Below are 22,126 nucleotides of genomic sequence, written 5' to 3' on the forward strand. Positions count from 1 at the left end.
GCACTCCCACTGCCTCAGACAGTGCCCACACCTTTGTCCACGTCCACGGGTCCCGTGTACAAGTCCTTGGGTTTCTCCGTGCCCTACGCTGTACTCTGCATCCCCAGGGCTGTTCTGTAACTACTGATTTGTGCTTCTGAAACCCTTTATCTTTTCACCTGTTCCCCCAGTCCTCCCTCCCATCAGGCAGTCAAACCGTTCTCTGTATCTACGATTCTGTTCTGTTCTGCTTGTTTGCTTAGTTTGTTACTTAGCTTCACTTGTTGATATGTATTTACTGCCCTTTTATTGTTCATAGTTTTGATCTTTTTTTTCTTAAGTAAGTCCCTTTAACATTTCATAAAATAATGCTTTGGGAATGATGAACTCCTCTAGTTTTTTCTTGTCCAGGAAGCACTTTATCTGCCCTTTCATTCTAAATGATAGTTTTGCTGGTAGAGCACTGTTGGCTGTAGGTCCTTGCTTTTTTTTTTTTTACTTTGAGTATGTCTTGCCAACCCCTTCTGGCCTTCAAAATTTCTTTGGAGAACTCAGCTGACAGTCTTATGGGAACTCCTTTGTAGGTAACTAAGTTTTCTCTTGCTGCTTTCAAGGTTCTCTCTTTATCTTTTTAACCTTTGGCATTTTAATTATGATGTGTCTTGGTGTGGGCCTCTTTGCATCCATCTTCTTTGGGACTCCTTATGCTTTCTGAATTTAATGTCTGTTTCCTTCACCAAATTAGGGAAGTTTTCGTTTATTATTTTTTCAAATAGATGTCCAATTTCTTGCTCTTTCTCTTCTCCTTCTGGCAGCCCCTATGGACGCCAATGCTGGAAAGATAAAAGTTGTCCCAGAGGCTTCTCACATTATCCTCATTTTTTTTTTGGATTCTTTTTTCTTCTCGCTGTTCTGGTTGGTTGTTTTTTGCTTCTTTAATGTGCCAAATCATTGATTTTTATTCTCAGCTGCATCTACTTTACTGTTGTTTCCCTGTAAATTGTTCGTTTCAGTTAGCATAGCCTTCATTTCTCACTGAATCTTTTTACGCTGTCGAGGTCTTCACTAAGTTCCTTGAATATCTTTATAACCAACCAGTGTTTTGAACTCTGCATTTGGTAGATTGCTTATCTCCATTTTGTTTTGTTCTTTTTCTGGAGTTTTGTTCTGTTCTTTCCTCTGGGCCATGTTTCTGTGTCTCATCTTGGCAGTCTCCCTGTGCATGTTTCTGTGTATTAGGCACAGCTGCTTTGACTCTGCATCTTGGTAGTGTGGCCTAATGTAGCAGGTGTCCTGTAGGGTCCAGTGGCACAGCCTCCTCTGTCACCCAAGCTGGGTACTCGAAGCCTGTTCTCTGTGTGGGCTGAATACACCCTCCTCTTGTAGTTGAGCTTTGATTACTGTTGGCAGGTCAATGGGAGGGACTTAACCGGGCCAGTCAGCTGCAAGGACAGATTGTGACCACTGACCACCACCCTCCACTGTTAGAGGAGGATCAGAGGATCAACTGTGGTTGTGTGTTCTGTCTGGGGTCACTTGGCATAAGCTATTAAGCGATCTGCAGCTGACTGCTTCCTGTGCTTGGCTTGGAGGTTCCCTAGCTGGGCCAGGCTGTGAACCAAGGCCAGCTGCCGCTAGTGTTGGGACTGGGGCCACCTATCAAGGTATGGGGGCTCGCTGAGGCCAGCTGCTGCTTGTTTGAGATGATTTAGGAAGATTACAAGCATGAGCCAAAACAAGTCATTTGTATGGAAAAGCTACTGTTAACCGCTGGGATGGGCTGGTAAGTTGGGTGGGACAGAGTCTCAAGGAATCACAAGGGCGGGGCAATGGTGTGAACCAGGTTGAAAGAGTCTCAGGTAATGATACCCTCCAACCCTGTGCATCTGTGTGGGGCGGGCTGAGAAGAGGAGCAATGGCCTCTGCCAGCAGCTCAGTCTTAGAGAAAGCTGTCCCCGAGTTCTCGCACTGATGCGAGACATTGTACTCCTCTCGGTATGCAACCAATGCCTTTCAAGCTGCTGCCCCAGTGCCGGAGCTCAATGGAAGTGAGTCTGAGTAAGTCTATGCAGGGCCTTTAAGATGAACTGCCTGGGAATCCAGCAGTTTCTTTCACCAACTCAATCTCCACTTTTATAGCCAGAAGCCTCAGGGACTTATCTTCTTGGCACTGGAACCCTGGGCTGGGGGGCCTGATGTGGGGCTAGGACCCCTTGCTCCTGAGATGTCCCTCCTGATCTTGTCCACCACACGTGGGTGTGGGGCCAGCCCGTTCTGCATCTCCATGTCTCCTCTCCTCCTGCCAATGTGGGTGGATGTAGTTTCTTCTTCATTTCCAGTGTTGCAGGACCTCTGTCCAACTCAGGGTCTGCCAGTTACGAGTGATGGTTTTTCTATAGTATAGTTGTAATTCTGATGTGGTTGTGCAAGAGGTGAGCCATATTTACCTAGGCCACCATCTTGGAGATCGTCTGAAAACTTCAATTTCTGCCATTTCCTGTTGTCTCTCGGGTCTGACTTGTCTGAAGTGGCCCTGAGACTGCCTTACCCATGAAATGGTTATACTCCCTCTGGCTGAGGCTGTGCCTGAGGGAAAGACACAGTTGCTTGCTCTTTGCTCAGGCGCCATCTGGACTCCACTGCAACTGTCGTGTGCCACCTTTTTAACAAGGTCATGGACTAAAATCCCAGTGCCCAAGGATAAGGGCAAGGCTCTTAAGGAGGAGGTACTGAATAATCAAGACTTTCTCTTTTTGCAAGACTTTCTCCAGCAAACAGTTTGGCAATAATACAATGTCAAGAGATAGGGAGACATTTCCACATTACTCTCTGGGTGGGAGACTCCAGTCTAGGACTTGCTTTGCAATAGTCTGGAATTCTGGGTCAGCTGAACCACCAGAGTCAGTATGCAGAAGACTCTGTGACCCTGGCGTCACCTGCTTAGTGATGATTGTACATGCCTGAATGTAGGGGTGCTGTGGTCTGCATCAGTAGCCTTTTAGTGATGAGGGCAGAGTCTGTTTGCTGTGGTCTCAATGGATAGGTCTTCTCCAAAAGTAGACCTTTTCATTTTACTGTAGTCTTCACCATCTTTCTCTTTCTCTCTCTTTTTTTAAAAGATTTTATTTATTTTGATTTTTAGAGAGGGGAAGGGAGGGAGAAAGATAGAGAGGGAGAAACATCGACTGGTTGTGTCTCGCATGTTCCCATTGGGGGACCTGGCCTGCAACCCAGACATGTGCCCTGACGGGGAATTGACCTGGTAGCCTTTCAGTTCACAGGCCAGAGGTCTGCAGGCTGACCCTCAATTCACTGAGCCATACCAGCCAGGACACCATCTTTATTTCTCATACTCTCAAAACTTTACTACCTTAAATGTCATCTCCTTGGAGGCAGTGACTTCATCAAAGTTTAGACTTTTGATTTGGCCAGTAGTCTTTCCTAATGATTGTGTCCCATTCCTGAGGCTTGTCATTGCCAGATGGCCCAGGCAGCCTTTAAGGGAACCTGCATGTACCCGACTCCAGGAGAGCTCATCAGAGCAATGCGCAGATCATAAAACTGGTCATTCAAACACACACACTTGCACACACGCTGCGTAGATGAGCTGCCAGTTGCACCGGCTGACCATGAACGTCCTGTACGCGGAGGTGCTGAGTGTTCATGGCAGGCTGCAGCTGCTGTGGTAGCTCTTCCCAGAAAGCTGCCCACCCCAGCTGGCCACTCCATTGGTCAGGGTTTGGTGGTAGTAGCTTTTATCTATAGCAAAAATGTTGCTTTCCATATAGCAGAGAACATGTGGCAGGGGTGTGGGGGGGTTTGGTTTATTGCCAGGCCTGGAAGAAGGAGGGAAAAGATTAACTTTTAGTAAAGAGCAGGATTCCTTCAGTTGAAAATCAGTTACTACCATATTCACTGTGACTTGGGGCTTCTTGAGTGGGGGCTAGGAAGGATGGAAGAAAAGCAGCTTATTGCTTTAGTGTGAGGTTTCGATCTCATAGCTGGCAGGGGCCAGGACAAAGCAAAAAACATTCACCCTGCAAGTTGTCTGGGTAGGAGTAGGAGACTCTCAGACTTCTCTGAAGGAGGGAAGGAGTTCCCAACTGGATGGAAAAGTGAGGCCAGCTTGTCCAGAATCAGAGGAAGCGAATTATATGGCCCTAGCTCTCCTGGGAGTTCTCTGTGTAACCTTGGGCAAGTCCCTAGACCTGTCTGGAGCCAGGTTTTGTCATCTGCACAGTAGAGGAGCTGGAACCAGGTGCTCTCAAGCAGTGGCTGGTGGTTCTGCTCCCTTCAAGCTCTGACATTGGCTGGTTCTCTGCTCCTACTAGTCGTGCACAGAGCCAGGCAGGGAGTGAAAGCAGACCTGGGGGCCTGGCCTGCTTGGGAAGGAAGGCTGTCACTGGCCTGGCATCCAGGCTGCCAGGTCCCTCCCAGAGGCATGCACCCTCACTGTGCACCGGCTACTCATGGAATCGGGCTCCCGGGGCACTGCGCTGCCCAAGTGCTAGCTAGGGACGTGTGAACCTGCAGGACAGCTCTCCTGTCTGTAAAGCCTCTAGTAATACCTTGACACCAAATGAACTGTCTAATGGTTCTTCTTTGTTCCCTTAATTGTATTCCTGTGAAGAGGCAAAGGAATAAGTAATACAGGTACATGGCTCATTGTAATGTAATAGCTTTTAGCTGCCAGGTGGCTTTCAGTAAGTGGAGGTTCCTGCTGTGCTTCACAGAATTTTGGAAGAAGACTCCCATTCTGCCTCTAGAGTGGTGGCAGCCTTGTTAGGAAACAGGAGCAGCAGGCTCATTGCGTCTGAAGCTGCGGGAATCCTTGTTGTCTCTGTATCTTTAGTCGTAACACGTGACACGGCACGTGCGTCTCCAAGAAGCACAGCCGTGATGAATGGTAAACCTGATTCGTCTCCAGTGAGCTGTGGGACATGCCAGTGAAGGTGGAGGTTTCTATGTGTTCAAGAACCTGGTTTGTAAGGAGCTGTTATTTGTGAGGTGGATTGGGAATTCCCCCTCTCATACTGTTTGTGTGTACCACCCGTCCCAGAGAAGAGACTGTGCTTTGAGTCACTCTCCTAATAGCTGGTATATGATTATTGTTAATTTGCCTGTGAAACTGTTGGATTCTTAGGACAGGGGAGCTGGAATTACCCTCAGAAGCCAGGGTCTCCATTCTTTCTCTTAAGGCTGCTGTTAAACAACAGTACTGGTGTCCCTGGCTTGGTTTGAACTTGGCTGCTCTGGTACCATGGCTAGCTGGCCACCGGGCCCTCAGCTGCCTGGATCAATTGGCAGGTGCAGGACCAGCTCTAGTCCAGTTCCTGCACCAGAGACACTTGGCTGCCTGGACTTCTCAGCAAACAGAGCTGCTTTTTCTCCACTGAAGTATATGCTGCCTAGCCACTCAACTGTTTTCAGAACAAAGACTGGTGGAATTAATTTAAAACTGTGTTATCAAAACTGGTAGGAAGCCAGCTTTGGGGGAATTCTTCTTAGAACCCCCAGGACCTATGAAGAAAGACTCACAGAGAAGCCATGTTGATTCCGCTGCAGAAGGTGAGAAGGACTCCAGCCTTTGGGTGACCCTTGTGCGTGTTAGGAAAGAAACATGGAGAAAGAAGGTCTTAATGCACTGCCCAGAAAGCGCTCTCCACGGAGGGGAGACCACACAGGCCACGGTGGAGATGGGAGAGACAAGGGGAATGAGAATCTTGGATTTTATTCATGGCTTTTGAAAGATAAAAATGAGGTAAGGAAAGAGTAGTGTTTTATTTTTTAAAGATTAAAAAAAAATGATTTCTTAAAGGGAGGGGAAGAGAGGGAAGGAGAAAGAGAGGGAGAGAAATATCGGTGTGTGAGGGAAACACTGATAGGTGGCCTCTCACACGGCACTGACCGGGGACCTGGCCCGCTGCCCAGGCATGCGCCCTGTCCAGGAATCAAACCACTGACCTCTCGGTTTATGGGCCGGTGCACAACCCACTGAGCCACGCCAGCCAGGGCAGGAAAGGGAGGGCATTGTTTTAAGCAAAGGCCATTCGATTTAAGGTTCAAGTACATATCCACAAAAGTAGTTGCAATCCCATAGTACACTGGGAATCATTTACCTTCTCTTTCTCTGTAATCTCAGATTCGCTCAGCATAACCTGATTTGGTTGTAGCCACCTGCATGAACAGTCTGTGGTGTTTTCTCTCCTAGGCCTTGGCCATGAGAGCCCGGGTTCAAGGGAGTGCAGCCAGGGAAGAGGACGAGCATCCTTATGAGCTGTTGCTAACAGCAGAAACAAAGAAGCTGGTGGCAGCGGATGGAAAAACAAAAGGTGCCTCTCTCCTCCTTAACCCTCCCCCAGCAGAAAAACTCCTAAAGGATTTGTAAAGTTTCTGGTCCTGGGTAGAAATGGGTGGTGCTGTTCGTGGCAGCCTGGGCGGTGGGCGTATTATGGCCCTTCATTTTCAGTACAGTTGTTGGAGTGGCTTGCTACACTTCTGCACATGGAGCAAGGAAAAGGTTGGGTCAGGGTAGGTGTGAACGGTGAAAGGAGAGACTGCCAGTGTGGTGGCAGAGATTGATTTGGGGTCTCAAGTCATAAACCCTCAAGTTAATGCTGTGGAAAAACAAGCCCAACAAGTCAGCCCCTTTGGGTTCAGTCTGACGGCACAGACTCCGCTTCGAGTCCTGACCTCAGAGTGAGGCACTCTGGGGAGGGGCCCTGATTGGCTGCCGCCAGGTAACTAGAATGCTCTGTCGCCTTGGCCTACTTTTATTGGTGCTGCGCATTCAGCTTGCTGTGTGAGGAGTGAGTGCAGTGGAGCTGGGACCCTGCCGGGCAAATATAACGCGGCCACGACAGAGGTGAGTTTGCCCTGCCAGGCGATGTGTGACCACCTCTTCTCATAAGGACAAACAGGAAGGGCGAGGCGCTTCTCAGTACACGGAGGGAACTCTGTGGCCTCTCCTCCGCTCCATAGCTTGCAGGGACGAGGTCCTTTGCAGTGTATTATCTGTGCGTCCTTCCACTTGTGACAGTTCGTGGTTCAGGTGAGAATGGGGGTTGCGACGTTTCTTTCCAAGTACCCTTTGCCAGGCCTCTAGGAGGTGGGGGTGGCAAAGAAGAGAACGTGTGTATATTTGAGAGCATCGTGGACCTTAATTTTAAAGGTCCTTCAAAAAGGTTTTTGTCTGGCTTACAGAAATGATGGGTTTTTAAAATTTTGCTTTGTTTTTTGTTTCCATTTAGAGCTTTTTTAAAAAGCTTATTTAGATACAGTAAAATTCACCCTTTTGTGTACAGTTCTGTCAGTTTGGACAAAAATAGTCATATAACTGCTGCCATATTCAAGGTGCAGAGAAGTTCAGTCCCACCAAAAAGTTCTGTGTCCCTTTGTACTCACTGCCCCTTCCCTCACTGCAGCAATCACTGCTCTGATGCCTGTCCCAATAAGTTTGCCTTTTCTAAAATGCCCGTGAATGGAAGCACACAGTACGAACCCTGTACGCCTGGCCCCTTTCACCTAGCGGGATTCATCAGTGGTTCATCCATGTGGTTGCGTCTATCAGTAACTTGCTCCTTTTATTACTAAGTGGTATTCCTTTTATGGATGCACCACATCACATCCATGCTCTAGTTAAGAGGCTCTCAACTAGAGGTATTTGCTTTATTTACAGTTTGGGGTAGTTAACAAAGAAAGCTATCATAAACATTTGCATAGAGATTTTGTGTCTACATGGGTGTTGTTACTCTTGGGTAACAGGACTGGGATGGCGAGGTCCTAGGTAAATACGTTTGACTTTATAAGAAGCGGCCGAAACATTTTCCAACATGGTTTACCATTTGCATTCCCATCAGCAGATGCTATGTATCCTCCCCAGTGCTTAATATTGTCAGGTTTAAAAATGTTTTAGCCATTCTTTTTTATTTTTTTAAGGTTTTATTTATTTATTTTTAGAGAGAGGGAAAGGGAGGAGAAAGAGGAAGAGAAACATTGGTTGCCTCTCACCTGCCCCCAGCTGAGGACTTGGCCTGCAACCCAGGCATGTGCCAGAAGTCTGACCAGCAACTGACTGACACCCTTTGGTTCCCAGGCCTGCACTCAGTCCACTAAGCTACACAGGCCAGGGCTTTATAGCCATTCTAATAGGTGTCTGTAGTGGCATTTCACTGTGGATTTAGTTTTCAGTGTCCTGAAGACTAGTGATTTTGAATATCTGTAAATGTAATTATTTATCATCCTTATATATAAAAGAGATCTGTTCAGATTTTCTGCTCATTTTTAAAAGTTGGGTTTTTGAAATTATTGACTTACAAGTATTCTTTATATATTTTGGGCAAAAGTTCTTCCTCAGTTATGTGATTTTTCTCCTAGTCTGTGATTTATCTTTTTATTCCCTGAAGAGTGTCTTTTGAAGAGTAGAGGTTCTTAATTTTAATGAAGTTTAATTTATCCTTTTGTTAATGGATAAGGTCACAGTTTTTTTCCTGTATTTTTCTAGAAGTTGTATAGCTTTAGGTATTACATTTAGGTCTATGATCCAGTTAATTATTGTGCATTGTGTGATGTATGGGTGGAGATTCTTTTAATTTTTTTAAATTGCATATGGATGCCCAAATGTGTTTCAGCACATTTGTTGAAAGAATTGTCCTTTCTCCATGCAATTACATTTGCCACTTTGTTATTCTCAGAATTTTTTCAGATATTCTAGTTCCTTTATCTTTCTATTCAGAAATTTAGAATCAGCCTATTGATTTGTTGATTTTTACAAAAAGTCCTGCTGTGATTTTTATTGAGATTGTGTTGAATCTATGTAGCATTTTGGGAAGAATTGATATCTTAGTGTATTTAATCTTTCAGTCATATGGTAGATATTTAATTAAAACATTTAGAGGGCCAAGATGGAGGCATAAATAGATATGCTTTTCCTCCTCACATAACAAAAAGGACAACAACCAATTTAACAAACAAAAAACCACAACTGCCAGCAAATCAAACTGTATGGAAGTCTGGCAACCAAGGAGTTAAAGAAGAAACACTCATCCAGACCAGTAGGAGGGGCAGAGACAGGCAGCTGGGGCAGAGAGGACATGGCAAGGCAACAGACTGGGCTGGACGAGGCAGCAGCTGGCAGACTGAGTGGTCCCACATTTGCATGCGGATAAGCCAGGAGGAACAACTGGGGAGACAGGCTGCCAAAACCAGGGTTCCGTGTGGGGAAATAGAGCCTCAAAACCTCTGGCTTTAAAAACCCGTGGAGGGAGGGCAGCGGGAGGAACTCCCAACCTCACAGGAGAGTGCATTGGAGAGACCCACTCGGTCCTAGAATGTACACAAGCCCCCCACCCAGGAATCAGCACCAGAAGGGCCCAATTTGTTTGTGGGTAGCGGGGGAAGGGACTGAAAGCCGGCTGAGAGCCGAGCAAGTGGCATTGTTCCCTCTCAGAATCCTGCCCCACAGGCAGCACCACAGCGCAGCAATGTGGGTTGCCCCACCCTGGTGAATACCTAAGGCTCTACCCCTTACTATGTAACAGGTGTGTCAGAGAAAAAAAATTTGGCCCAAATGAAAGAACAGATGAAAACTCCAAAAATAGAACTAAGTAATGAAGAGATAGTCAGCTTATCAGATGCAGAGTTCAAAACACTGGTAGTCAGGATGCTCACAGAAAATGGTTGAGTATGGTCACAAAATAGAGGGAAAAGTGAAGGCTATGAAAAGTGAAATAAAGGAAAATATACAGGGAACCAAAAGGGAAGCGAAGGAAACCGGAACTCAAATCTACAATTTGGAGCAAAAAGAAGAAATAGACATTCAACCAGAACAGAATGAATGAAGAAACAAGAATTCAAAAATATGAGGAGAGGCTTAGGAACCTATGGGACAACTTTAAACATTCCAACATTCTAATCATAGGGGTGCCAAAAGAAGAAGAGGAAGACCAAGAAATTGAAAACTTATTTGAAAACATAATGAAGGAGAACTTCCCCAATCTGGCAAAGGAAATAGACTTTCAGGAACTCCAAGAAGCTCAGAGAGTCCCAAAGAAACTGAACCCGAGGAAGCACACCCCAAGGCACATCATGATTACATTACCCAAGATCAAAGATAAGCAGAGAATCTTAAAAGCTGCAAAAGAAAAGAAGACAGTAACCTACAAAGGAGTTCCCATCAGACTGTCAGCTGATTTCTCAAAAGAAACCTTGCAGGCAAGAAGAGGCTGGAAAGAAGTATTCGAAGTCATGAAAAGCAAGGACCTACATCCAAGATGACTCTATTCAGCAAAGCTTTTATTTAGAATGGAAGGGTAGATAAAGTGCTTCTCAGATAAGATCAAGTTAAAGGAGTTCATCGTCACCAAGCCCTTAGTATGTGAAATATTAAAGGGACTTACCTAAGAAAGATAAGACCCAAACTATGAACAGTACAATGACACCAAACTCACAACTATCAACAACTGAGCCTAAAAAAACAAAAGCAAACTATACAAACATCAAAATAGGAACAGAATCACAGAAAGGGAGATCACATGGAGGGTTATCAGTGGGGAGGGGGTGGGGGGAGGATGAGGGGAAAGGTACAGAGAATAAGAAACATAAATGGTAGGTACAAAATAGACGAGGGGAGGTTGAGAATAGTGTAGGAAATGTAAAGCCAAAGAAATATGTACAACCCATGGACATGAACTGAAGGGGGCGGGGGATGCTGGTGGGAGGAGTGGTACTGGGCAGAGGGGATTAAAGGGCAGAAAAAAATGGGACAACTGCAATAGCATGATCAATAAAGTGTACTTTAAAAAAAATTTAGAGTGGAGTAGAGCATTCATGCCTTCTGTAATGATTTAATAGTAAATCCATACTGAAATTATCTCTTTTTTAAAAAGTATATTTTATTGATTATGCCATTACAGTTCTACTTTCCCCCTTCATTCCCCTCCACCCTGCACACCCCTCCCCCACCATTCCCCCCCCTTTGTTTTATGACCACATGTCTCAAGTTCTTTAGATCTATATTTCCCCTATTATTCTTACCCTTCCCCCTATCTATTTTCTATCTATGGTCTATGCTACTTCTTCTCTGTACCTTCTCCCCCCTTCTCCTTCTCCCACTCCCCTGTTGCTAACCCTCCATGTGATCTTCATTTCTATGGTTCGCTCCTGATCTAGCTGTCCTCTTAGTTTGCTTTTGTTTTAGGTGTGGTTGTTAATAACTGTGAGTTTGCTGTCCTTTCACTGTTCATCTTTTTTATCTTCTTTTTCTTAGATAAGTCCCTTTAACATTTCATATAATAAGGGCTTAGTGATGATGAACTCCTTGAATTTGACCTTATCTGAGAAGTACTTTATCTGCCCTTCCATTCTAAATGAAAGTTTTGCTGGATAGAGTAATCTTGGTTGCAGGTCTTTGGTTTTCGTGACTTGGAATACTTTTTTCCAGCCTCTTCTTTCCTGTAAGGTCTCTTTTGAGAAATCAGCTGACAGTCTTATGGGAACTCCTTTGTAGGTGACTGTCCCCTTATCTCTTGCTGCTTCTAGGATTCTCTCCTTCATTTTAATCTTGGCTAATGTAATTATGATGTGCCTTGGTGTGTTCCTTCTTGGGTTAGGTTTCTTTGGGACTCTGAGCTTCCTGGATTTCCTGGAAGTCTATTTCCTTTGCCAGATTGGGGAAGTTCTCCTTTATTATTTGTTCAAATAAGTTTTCCATTTGTGACTGTTCCTCTTCCCCATCTGGTACCCCTATAATTCAGATACTGGAGTGTTTAACATCCCAGATGTTCCTTAGCCTCTTCTCATTCTTTTGAATTCTTGCTTCTTGACTCTTTTCTGTTTGGCCATTATTTTCTTCCTTCTGGTTCACTCCCTTGATTTGAGCCCCAGTTTCCTTTCCATCACTATTGGTTTCCTGTGCATTTCCCTTCATTTCAATTAGTTTAGCCTTCATATGTTCTTCTAATTTGTGGCTAAAATCAACCAGTTCTGTGAGCATCCCGATCACCAGTGTTTTGAACTGTGTCTCTGATAAGTTGGCAATTTCTTGTTCACTTAGATTTATGGGCTCTGAGGCTCTGAGTTCTTCTTGAGCCATGTTTTGGTCTGTTTGCGCCTGTTAAGTATGAGGAGCGGAGCCTTAGGTGTTCACCAGGACGGGGCCATCCAGGTCACTGGTTTGTGATGCTGTATGTGGGGGTGGGGTCAGAGAGGGAGCAATAGCAGTCCCCTCTGCTCCTTCCTGCCACTGGGGCCTGCGCAACCTGTCTCACTGCTTACTCCTTCACTGGTTTATCAGTCTAGCTGAGTGATTCATTGTTGTTGGACTCCGTATTGTTCAATTTTCTGCGTTTATTGTTGCTAAAACTTTGTTGTTTTTAGATTTGGTTGTGCAAGAAGGCAAAGTGTTTCCACCTATGCCTCCATCTTAGCGGAAGTCTGAAATTATCTCTTAAAGAACAAATAGTTAATTTTAATGCTCTGTTTGAAGGTAGTGCTTTGGCCCTGGCTGGTGTGGCTCAGTGGATTGAGCACCAGACTGTGAACCAGAGGGTCACAGGTTTGATTCCCAGTCAGAACCCAGTCAGGGCACATGCCTGGATTGCAGGCCAGGTCCCTAGTAGAGGGCGCATGAGAGGCAAACACACATAGATGTTTTTCTCCCTCTCTTTCTCCTTCCTTTCCCCTTCTCTCTAAAAATAAATAAATAAAATCTTTTTAAAAAAAGAAAGTAGTTCTTAGTGAGGAAAGAATCATTAGCATCATGGACCAGGAAGATTTCAATTCTTTCTTTCAGAGGCTTGAATTTGTATACAACAAGATAGTGGGCTCAACCTTTGGAAGGAAGGAGAAGGGAAATTCAGATGAGCTCTGTAAATGGGGTTAATGTCCTTGGCTGCCAAGTGCCCTTGTTAGGAATTTTCTGTGCTCAGATCAAGACCATCTCCAGATTCAGGAGAGAACTGCCCTGGAGAAGCACCCAGCTCACATCCGAGCCTCCTGTGCTTTGGTTTCTTCAGCTCTGCAGTCCTGGGCTAACAGTGGAGAGTGTGTGGGCGTGCCCGCCTCCAGGCTGCTGCTTGGATTACTCAGCTTTCAGACAAGGAAGGTGTGAGACATTAACTGTGAAAGTAGACTCTGCCAGTTTCTTAGCAGCCTGGAAGGAATGCCTGCTAGGATTGGTGAAAGTGAGGCAAATTATTAGGTAGCTTTTATGAATTAATTTATCAGTTTTCAAAAGGCCATGTTAATGAGACTACCAGAGCTCTCAGCCCTCCTTACTGTAATCCAAGAAACTGCAGTGTGAGGAGTGGGATAGGGGATTTTTTTTTAAACTACATTTTAAAATTACATTTGTATTCGCACACTAGAAAAAATTAGAAAAAATTCAGAAGTGAATACAAATAAAGTGCTCAGGTTCCTCTCACCTCTTGCTACTCATAGTTGCCCGAGGGGACCACAGTTTTAGTGTGGTGTGTGCTTCAGGCCATTTGCTATCTTCACACAAAGGGACTGTGTGAGACGGTTTTGTGTTTAACTTAAAATGGGACCATATTTTACAAGCTATTTTGCAAACTTGCTTTTTTCTACCTTGTCTATAGATTATAGGTACAATTTTCTTAGCTCTTTAAAATCTACCTCATTCTTTTAAAGTGGTTGTTAAATATCTCATGACTCATTCTTCCTTTCTCCAGTTAATGGATGTTTAAGTCCCCCAGTATTTCTCTGTGATGAATTGTGCTGCTTCGGACATTCGTATGCATATTCGTACATGCTTATAAGAGTGTTTCTTAGAAGACACTGATAGAGAGGAGCATTGGGCAGTCGGTGTCGGCACATGCTGGTTCTCATTGGCGAGCTAAGTTACCTTCCCCTGACGGTGAATGTGTGCGCTGTCCTCCCCGCACCTGCACCAGCACCTTGTCATTCTCTCATTTGTTCCCCACGATAAGCAAAAGAAAAAAAGTGTCGTTTGAAATTGGCATTTGATTAGTGAAATTGAGCTTGTTGATTAGTCTATGAGTTGCCTAATTTTTTTTCTATTTTTCTACATATAAAGTATTGGTAGTAGAAATACTTCATATAAATACAACATTTTGCCAAAGTGATACTCAAAGTTTACATCCTTGAATTCATTTGCTAAAAAACAAGAGAGACTAAAACTTAACCAAAAGGAAGTAGTAGAGAGTAATTAATAAAGATGAAAACAGTATACTTCACATACTTTATGGTATGCATATTACACTTCAGTAAAATAAAGGAAAAAAAAAGCACATATAATGACCAAAAAAAGGAATAGGCTTGATCATTACAATGAAAACTTGTTTGATTTTTAAAAGATAATCTGGCAATGCTGAGCAAGAAAATAGAAACAAAACAATATATTAGAATAATAAAAGAATGTATATAACCCAAAATTGACATTTTAAAATTAATATCGTATAAATGTTTTACATAAATATAAGAGCATATAGAAGCAACATATAAATAGTTAAAAACTGCACAGTATTTTTTTTTTAGAGAGGGGGAAAGGAGGGAGGAGAGAAACATTGATCAGCCTGTGTCCTGACCAAGGTCCAGGCCTGCAACGCAGGCATGTGCCCTGACCGGGAATTTAACCTGCAGCCTCTTCATTTATGGGGCAATGCCCAACCAATTGAGCTACACCAGCCAGGATTGTACAGCAAATTTTTAAAGCACTTTTTTCAAACAAACAAACAAACAAACAAATAATAAGGGGATTATGTGTGGTTAGATAATGTTGTTACCATCCCTCTGGGATGCATTTCTGGGAGAGTCATTAGTCCACCATAGTGAGTGGTTGAGGCAGGGTTCCTACTGGCATTTAGTTCCCGGTGACCAGGAATGTGAAGCATCTTACACTGTGCAGGACAGTCCTGCACAGTGAGGGTTTCTCACCCAGAAATGCCAGTTGTGTCTGTCGATGTGACGGGAGTGGAACACTTCGTCAGGATCCATGAAGTAGAAAACCTGTCCCCCCACAAAAAGGCACTAGGCCCAGGTGGTTTTATGATAGTTTTATCCAACGAGGTATTTCTGTTATTTAAATTATTTTGAATGTGGGGAAAGTCTTCTAAAGGCACTGTGTGTGGCATGACTGAGGACAGTGTTTCCCGTTTTGTGGAGCCTCATCATTATTTCCCTACTGTTCAGCTGTTTGCCAGCTGGACATTCTGGTCATACCATGGCTCAGAGAAACAGTGGGCAACTTTCCAGGTTTGGTAGCAGATGGGAAAGTGGCCAAGAGCTCTGAAAGTCATTGTTCTCTGTGGCGGTTTTCTACAGCACCCGCCAGCAGCCACTCAGGTCCACTAATCCAGGACAGTGATGAATGATTATCTGAAGACAGCCATACATGTGAGCTCACTGGCATATGGCCACGCTCCTGAGGGGTTTTTTAGATGCAGTAAGTCAGTATTCCTGAGAGTTGTGCATTTAGGTCTGTGTGAAGTTCATGCATGAGGATGAAGGCCATAGTCCTCTTGGGGGGTGGGGGGAGGAAAATATTATTTTAGCTTCTCCTCTCCTTCTGCTCCCACATCCAGAGTGCTCCCAGTTCCTGAGCCTTAGGGACTTCTGTAGTACGAGCCTTGGCTTTTCCCTTTGCCAGCTTGGGATTCTCAAGTGCGCTTCCATCTGCAGTCCCATCCTTGGTACGAGCAGTGTGGTGAGGCTTTGGGAAGACTGAGTGGACACATGTGTTCAGTGTGCTCTTGGTGTCTGAAGAGTCTGGGCCATCTTTTCCTTGTAGATTCCAAGGACCAAGTTTGGATGCTTTGCCAAAAGGCAAAAAATATAAAGGATACAGTTTAATAATTATGCCTTATTTTTAGCAGCTTCCTCTTCTCTCACCTCCTTGCATTAGAGGAGCTCCTGCCAGAAGCCCCACTGTGTAACTGTCTTGCTCTCTCAGTTTACATTTCTCAGTTGGAATAGTGCCCTTTATCTACAGTCATTTATTTATATATGTATACATGAGACATATGTAAGATAATCATAAAGAGCAGAATATGTTAAATTCACCTCAAGTGTTATAGAAGTAATTTCAGAGTTCAAAAGAGGGGTAAATTATGTCAGTGTAAGAGATTGGGGATGGCTTTATGAAAGAAGTTCCATTTGAGCTGAACTCCAGAATCAAGACTTCTAGTTGATGGACAGAAGGTAGGAGGGAGGAGAGGGCGTCCCGGGCAGCGGAGTGATACAAGGAGCAGTAAGATGATGGGAGAGATGGAGCACACGTTTGGGAAACAGTAAGAATCGGTTTGGCTGGAACAAAGAACGGGTCACAGAGTGTTGGCTCTCAGGTGTTCATTCCAGAGACAGCGCCGTGTTGTTGATGCTTTTTGCATGAGGTGACAGGGCAGCCGTGCTTTAAGAATGTGATTGTGGAATCCTAGACGGCAGTTAGGAGAGACTAACTGGAGACAGGAATATCCTGAGGCCGAGTCTTCAGGGAACCTCTGAAGGAAATTAGAGCCCAAAGTAGGGGGCAGTAGGAGGTGGTGACAGACGTATTGAGGAGGACCTTACAATGAAATGTGGAGGACTTAGGAGGAGAGGGTATCGAGGATGACCCTGAGGTTGTGAGCCTAGTTAACTGGGCCGATACTGTGCACCTAACAGAAATGGGGTAGGAGGACAGACGTGTTTAAGGAAAGATGTTGAGTTCAGTTTTGAATATAGGTTTGAGGTGTTTCAGGTACCAGGAGAACATCCAGGTAAAGGTACCCTGCAAACACTTAGAAATATGGGTATGATGTTCAAGAGAGATGTAAAGATTAGAAACAGATTTGTGAATTATCCGAGCTGAGATGATGGTTAACGTAAATGATAACCAGGATAATGCAGTATCTTAGAAGCCAAGGCTGAATGTGATAGAAATCCCAAAATAACAGGTTTAAACAAGATAGAAGTCCAGAAGTAAGGAGTCCAGGGCTAGTTCATGATGGACAAGGACCCAGTTTCCCTCTACCAGTTCATGAGTATAGGGAGGAAGAAAGGGGAGAAGAAGGCACTTGGTTGAAGACAGTTGCACATACCGCTTTCACTTGTAACCCATCAGCCAGAACTTGGTCACGTGGCTATACCTAGCTACAGTGAAGTTGGGAAACGTAGTCTTTATTCTAGGTGTCTGTGAGCCAATCCAAAAAACCCCATAACCAAGGAAGGAGGGAAAAGTGGCTATTGGGGACAAGTGGTACTACCAGTGCCAAATGATGCAGAAAGAGCTGGAAGAATGAAGATGAGAAAAAGGGTTAAGCAATCAGGGGCCATTAGTAAATCTTAGACAGGGCATACTTCCGTGAGGCAGATAGGAAGAGATGAAATTATCCCCACATTTTAACCTAGTGTTGAGAGTAGTTAAGTAAGTCTGTCTAATCCAAGTCTTCTCTGGAAATTCATCTGATTATCTTCCAAAAGTATGTATAGGTGCCATGGGGAAGATGACAGTGTGAAAAGAGTGGAAGAGATGAGTTCGTTTTATGGTGATAGCACAGTTCTCAAGAGATGAACGAAAGGATGAATGAAAGGCTGGCTGGGTCTGTTAGTCAGACTTGCTTTTGGATTCTAGCTCTGCCACTCACTGGCTAGTGACCTTGAGGAAGTCATTTAATCTCTTTAAGCCTCGTTTTCTATGTGTAAAATAGGAATATAAATTCTTACCTCATGGTTGCTTCGATTATTAAAAAAGAAACTGTTAATACTTAAGCACAGTGTCTGGCACAGACCAAGCACCTAATACATTGCAGCCATTGGAAGCAGCTGAGTTAAATAAATTGGCTGAGGACTCAGTCAGTTGTTTCTTGAGTATTCAGCAGGGCTCAACATTCCAGCAACTGGAGAAGAGAAAGCAAATGGTGGTGAATACCCCACTGTTGGAACTGGCAGAAGATCAAAGGGAAGCAGAGATGGCGAGTGTGCTATTATATTAGGCACAGATGTCAGGGCTGGTCACAAACTGATCCAGGCAGAGCTGGAATATCACATGGGGAAGTCCGAGGGGCCAGAGATCCAGCAGTGGGCAGAGCGCACGTTTAAGAGGTGGTTAAGGAAATGGTGGAGAAGTAAAGTAATCAGCACCGAGTCCGTGAGTGCCAAATCTGGCTGTCCCCGTTGGTGCGGCAGTGGGCGGAGATGCCTCCCCACCCCAAATGTTGTCCATGGCTGTTGTTACCGTCGCCCTGAGCCAGACTGGCAAGACTACTTGAACCTACCCTGGCACCCGAGTTGTATTCTGCCTGGTTTACAGGGCCTCCTAGAGGAAGCCAGCCTCTGTGCAGTGCTGGCAGCATGAAGAGCAGTTGAAAATAGGTGCACATGAGAAATGATGATAATGACGACAGCTTCCATTTTCCAAATGCTTCTTACAGGCCAGCCACGTGCGGAGTTCATTTATACTGATTAGGTCATTGAATATGTCCAGACAGTCCTGGGTAGGGGCTATTTTTATCCCTGTTTAGTAGATGAGGAAGGAGTTAGGTGTTAGGGCTGAGTTTTAGGCCCTCATCTGGCTGGATCCGAAGCCTTTTTAGTCACAAGATTAAATCATTTCACCCAGAGCCCTGCTGCTATTCACAGTCTTAACATCACAGACCTGGAAGGAAACCTTGGGTCATCTAGTCACGGGTTCAAACCATGCTAAATCTCAGGCCTTAGAGAACGCAGGCCAGCCAGTCATTGTTTGAAAAAGATGCAGAGAGGAAAAGTTACAGGACTGGGACCACGACTTGGGCCTCATTCTGTTCCTCTGGGTGCCACGGACCAGAATGGACTCTCAGTGTATTTGTCTTCTCAGATCACAGTGTCCCGCCACTGTCTGCGTACCTCAGTCAGAACCTTCCTCCTGGGGAAGCAGAGGGCCCTCTGAAAGCAGCCGTGTACTTAGAAGTTCACGTGGTTTCTGACGCTCATCCCAGTGAGGAGGTGATCAAGGTTGGATCCTAATGGAACAAAGAAAGCAGAGCAGCCTGGGAATTGGAGTCCCCTCCCCCCCCTTTCTCCTCTGAGTCTGAGCATTGATTGGACTTAGTGAGTTCTCACATGAGTTGCCTTTCAGACCTAATTTAAATGGGCAGGAATGACTAAAAATGTGAGCACTAAAATTTTATTATTCAAAAGCTCTTGAGGTCCCCATGGATCATTGTAGTAATTAAAATGCAGCACAGAAGACCCCTTGCTTGAGCAGCTCACAGAGGAAAAGGAAAACACCCAGAATGGATTAAGGTCGAAAGTGGAAAGGACTGGAATTAGCATGCTGATGTGTCCTATTCAGTAGAGCAGCTGGCCTTGATGGATGGCCAGGGGAGGAGTGCCGAGGGCAGTGTGGGAGGGGCGTTGGAAGCCTTGTAATTCCAAAGGTAGGCACATAGTGAGTCCCAGTCAGAAGGAAGGCCTCTGGCCTGAGGGTTCTCTTCTGCGAATCCTCAAGCCCACGAGACCTCACACGAGGCTCGTGTCTCTGCATGAGTGGAAATTCTAATGTATTTCCACTTCCCTTTAAGCCTGCCAAGGCCTGCCTTGTCCTTCAGTGCACAGCTCAAAAGCTACCTCTTCTGAGAAGCCTCCTGGTTCAACATAATCACACTTTCCTTCCTGCTTGCTTTGCATTTGGCTTACACTTTGCTTCAAGCATCTATGAATTTTTGCCTTGAATTTTAGTCACTTCTGTATATGCTAGTCTCTCCCAGTAGTGCATAAGTCCATTGGGCAGATGTGGTGTCTTCATCTTTATGTCGCTGGGGTGCCCCTGAAGGCAGGCATTTTGCACGTGCTTATGGATGGGACAGGTGGTGGAGCAGCCGCTCTGGGGCCTGTCTCAGTTTCTGCCCCCAGCCTTCCCACTGTGCTCCCTCTGCCCCCTCCGGCTGTCCAGAGCTGTGAGGATAGTGAAGTCAGTGGGTGTTTGTATTTGTCAGGCACATTGCCTTGATGATCCTTGTGAGGGACAGAGAAGTTGTCTCATCTGTGAGCCAAATACGCTGTGATGGATCTTGTGTGGAGAATACTAATTGTTAACATCTGTTGAGAGCTGGCACGTGCCAGGCACGATTCTAAATGCTTCACACGTATAATCTAATTCTCACAACAATCCTATGAAAGAAGTACTACTGACATTTCCAAATCCTACATGAAAATACTGGGCACAGGGAGTTGCTGAGATTTGGCTCTTGATCAGCAGCACCTTGTCCCTCAGAGACCTACTTTCATCCTGACTTTACAGAAGGAAGGGACCATTGAGTGGATGGATCTATTCCCACCCGTTGATTTGCCAGGCAGTCTAGCTTAAGCTTGGACATAGTTTTTACAGGGCAGAGAACACCGTCTTAACATTCGGTCCTGAGGTTCTCACTTAGATCAGGCTCTCACACAGCGAGGTGTCTTTCCTAGGGAGTTGCCTGGGTAAGCGGAGTAAGTGCAGGAACCCCCTCCGTGATGGCCTACACTTCTGCTGATGGGGTGTGGTTTCTCCCATGGGATTATGAACCTCAGAAATTCTTCCTCCTCACATATTCCCTTCTCCTCTAAGTTTCCATTTCTTTTTTCTGCCCACTTCCTCCCCCAGCATCAGCCTGGTACTGAGGACTTGGCATCAGCCCCTCTTTCTTCATTGAAGGCTCGCCTGAATGGCGGCTGTTAAACAGGGCCTCCATTGTCAGCTCCCACGGCGGCGGCAGAGCCTGCTCAGCGGCCGGGGCCTGAGGTCCACCCAGGCAGCGTGAGCCGGCTGGCTCCCACTTCTGGACTGGGCCGTTGTTTTCTTTTGTTGTTGGGCTCACCCTCCTCCACACCACCCCCCAAACTGTTAAATAAGAAGCTAGAAGCTGATGCAAAGAAATGGAAGCCTGTGCTCCTGTTACCAAAGTCCTCTTTTTGCATTCAGATGCAGCCAGAGGGACATCACCCCTTCAGCCAGGATCCGTACGCAGGAAGCTGGCCATTGGAATACAGCCCTAGAGGTGGCAGATTTTGCAGCTTGGTTGGCCGTCCCAGCAGCCTCTTCTAGGAGGTGCTGTAGGCCTGAGCCCCCCATTAGATGGTCATGTGTCATCCTCCCTGTGGCCCCACCAAGCAGCAGCATAGAGCAGCTGTGTTCACGCTGCTGGTGGCCATGTGTGTTCACACACTGATGTCGCGGTTTCCTGGAGCGGAGTAAAGCTGGGTGGGATCTGTGCACACAGCATTTCTTCTCCCTGAGAAGTTATTCAGGTTGTTTGGTGCTCATTTGTGCTCTGGGCCTGACCTGTGGGGGTAGGCTTGTGCGTGGGGCTGCAACAGTCCTGCAGCAGTGAAGTGGAGGAGGAGGAGAGGCTGAGACCCCCACTGCTGGGCTCCTGTGGAGGTGCGGTCAGAGCCAGAAGGCGCGGTTACTGGCTGAGCCCCTGCAGCCAAGGTGCACTTGCCAAATCCGAATGGACTGCGGAGACTGAACTGTTCTTCTTGAGAGGATGGTGTGAATGGAACCATGTGTCTGCTCAGACCTCAGGGTGGTGGGCTCATCATGAGAGCTGGTGGTGGGGACCCATCCTTAACGGCTGTCTTGGAAGAGCCAGCGTTGTGGGACACCAGGGTGGCGCATGGGCAGTGGAGACTGTGTGTTAGTGCATAGAGTTGATGAAGTACGCCCCTCCTCATCTGACTTCCCTGTTCAAGAAAGGTGCTGGGGCTGCAGGCCTCCCGCCAGGGGAGATCACAGCATGGGGCAACTCGGATTCTCACCGCTATCAGGACATAAAAGGGACTTTGAAGGACCATGTAGTCCAACCCACTTATTTTATTGCTTTTTACTTAATCTTCAGTGTATTTTTTTCCATTACCATTTAGTCTCCTACACTCCCCTCTCCCCAGACCCACTTGTCATAGATACTGAGGCCCAGCAGGAAGAGCTCACTGCGAGGCCACACAGGTCGGGAGCAGCAAGGCCCGGAGAACCAGGTGTTTGGATGCCTCAGTTAAAGGCTTCTCCCCGTCACCTCGCAGAAACCACCAAAGGCCTGAGGGCCCTCTGTTTTTCATCTGCAATAATAGTTGAACTTGACCCTTTCAGGTCTAAGATTCTCTGATCTCATGAACAGTTCTTGGGGGCTTTGGGCAGGCTATGAAATCATTTGGTATGTATACCATAGATTCCACT

At 45.7% G+C, this 22,126-nt stretch overlaps 1 protein-coding gene across 12 annotated transcripts in view; it reads left to right on the top strand.

Annotated features, from left to right (window-relative positions):
• Nucleotides 1–22,126, top strand: part of ANKS1A (ankyrin repeat and sterile alpha motif domain containing 1A) — a 187,332-nt gene that overhangs the window by 94,299 nt on the left and 70,907 nt on the right. For all 12 annotated transcript variants that reach the window (XM_053669099.1, XM_053669070.1, XM_053669076.1 and 9 more), the window contains one exon: nucleotides 6,191–6,311. In XM_053669099.1, the coding sequence (XP_053525074.1) occupies nucleotides 6,191–6,311 (121 nt within the window). The remainder of the gene's footprint in view (nucleotides 1–6,190; nucleotides 6,312–22,126) is intronic.

Source organism: Artibeus jamaicensis, unplaced genomic scaffold, assembly GCF_021234435.1.
Source record: "Artibeus jamaicensis isolate MK-2021 breed Jamaican fruit bat unplaced genomic scaffold, CSHL_Jam_final contig_1539, whole genome shotgun sequence".
In the NCBI taxonomy this organism is placed as follows: Eukaryota; Metazoa; Chordata; class Mammalia; order Chiroptera; family Phyllostomidae; genus Artibeus; species Artibeus jamaicensis.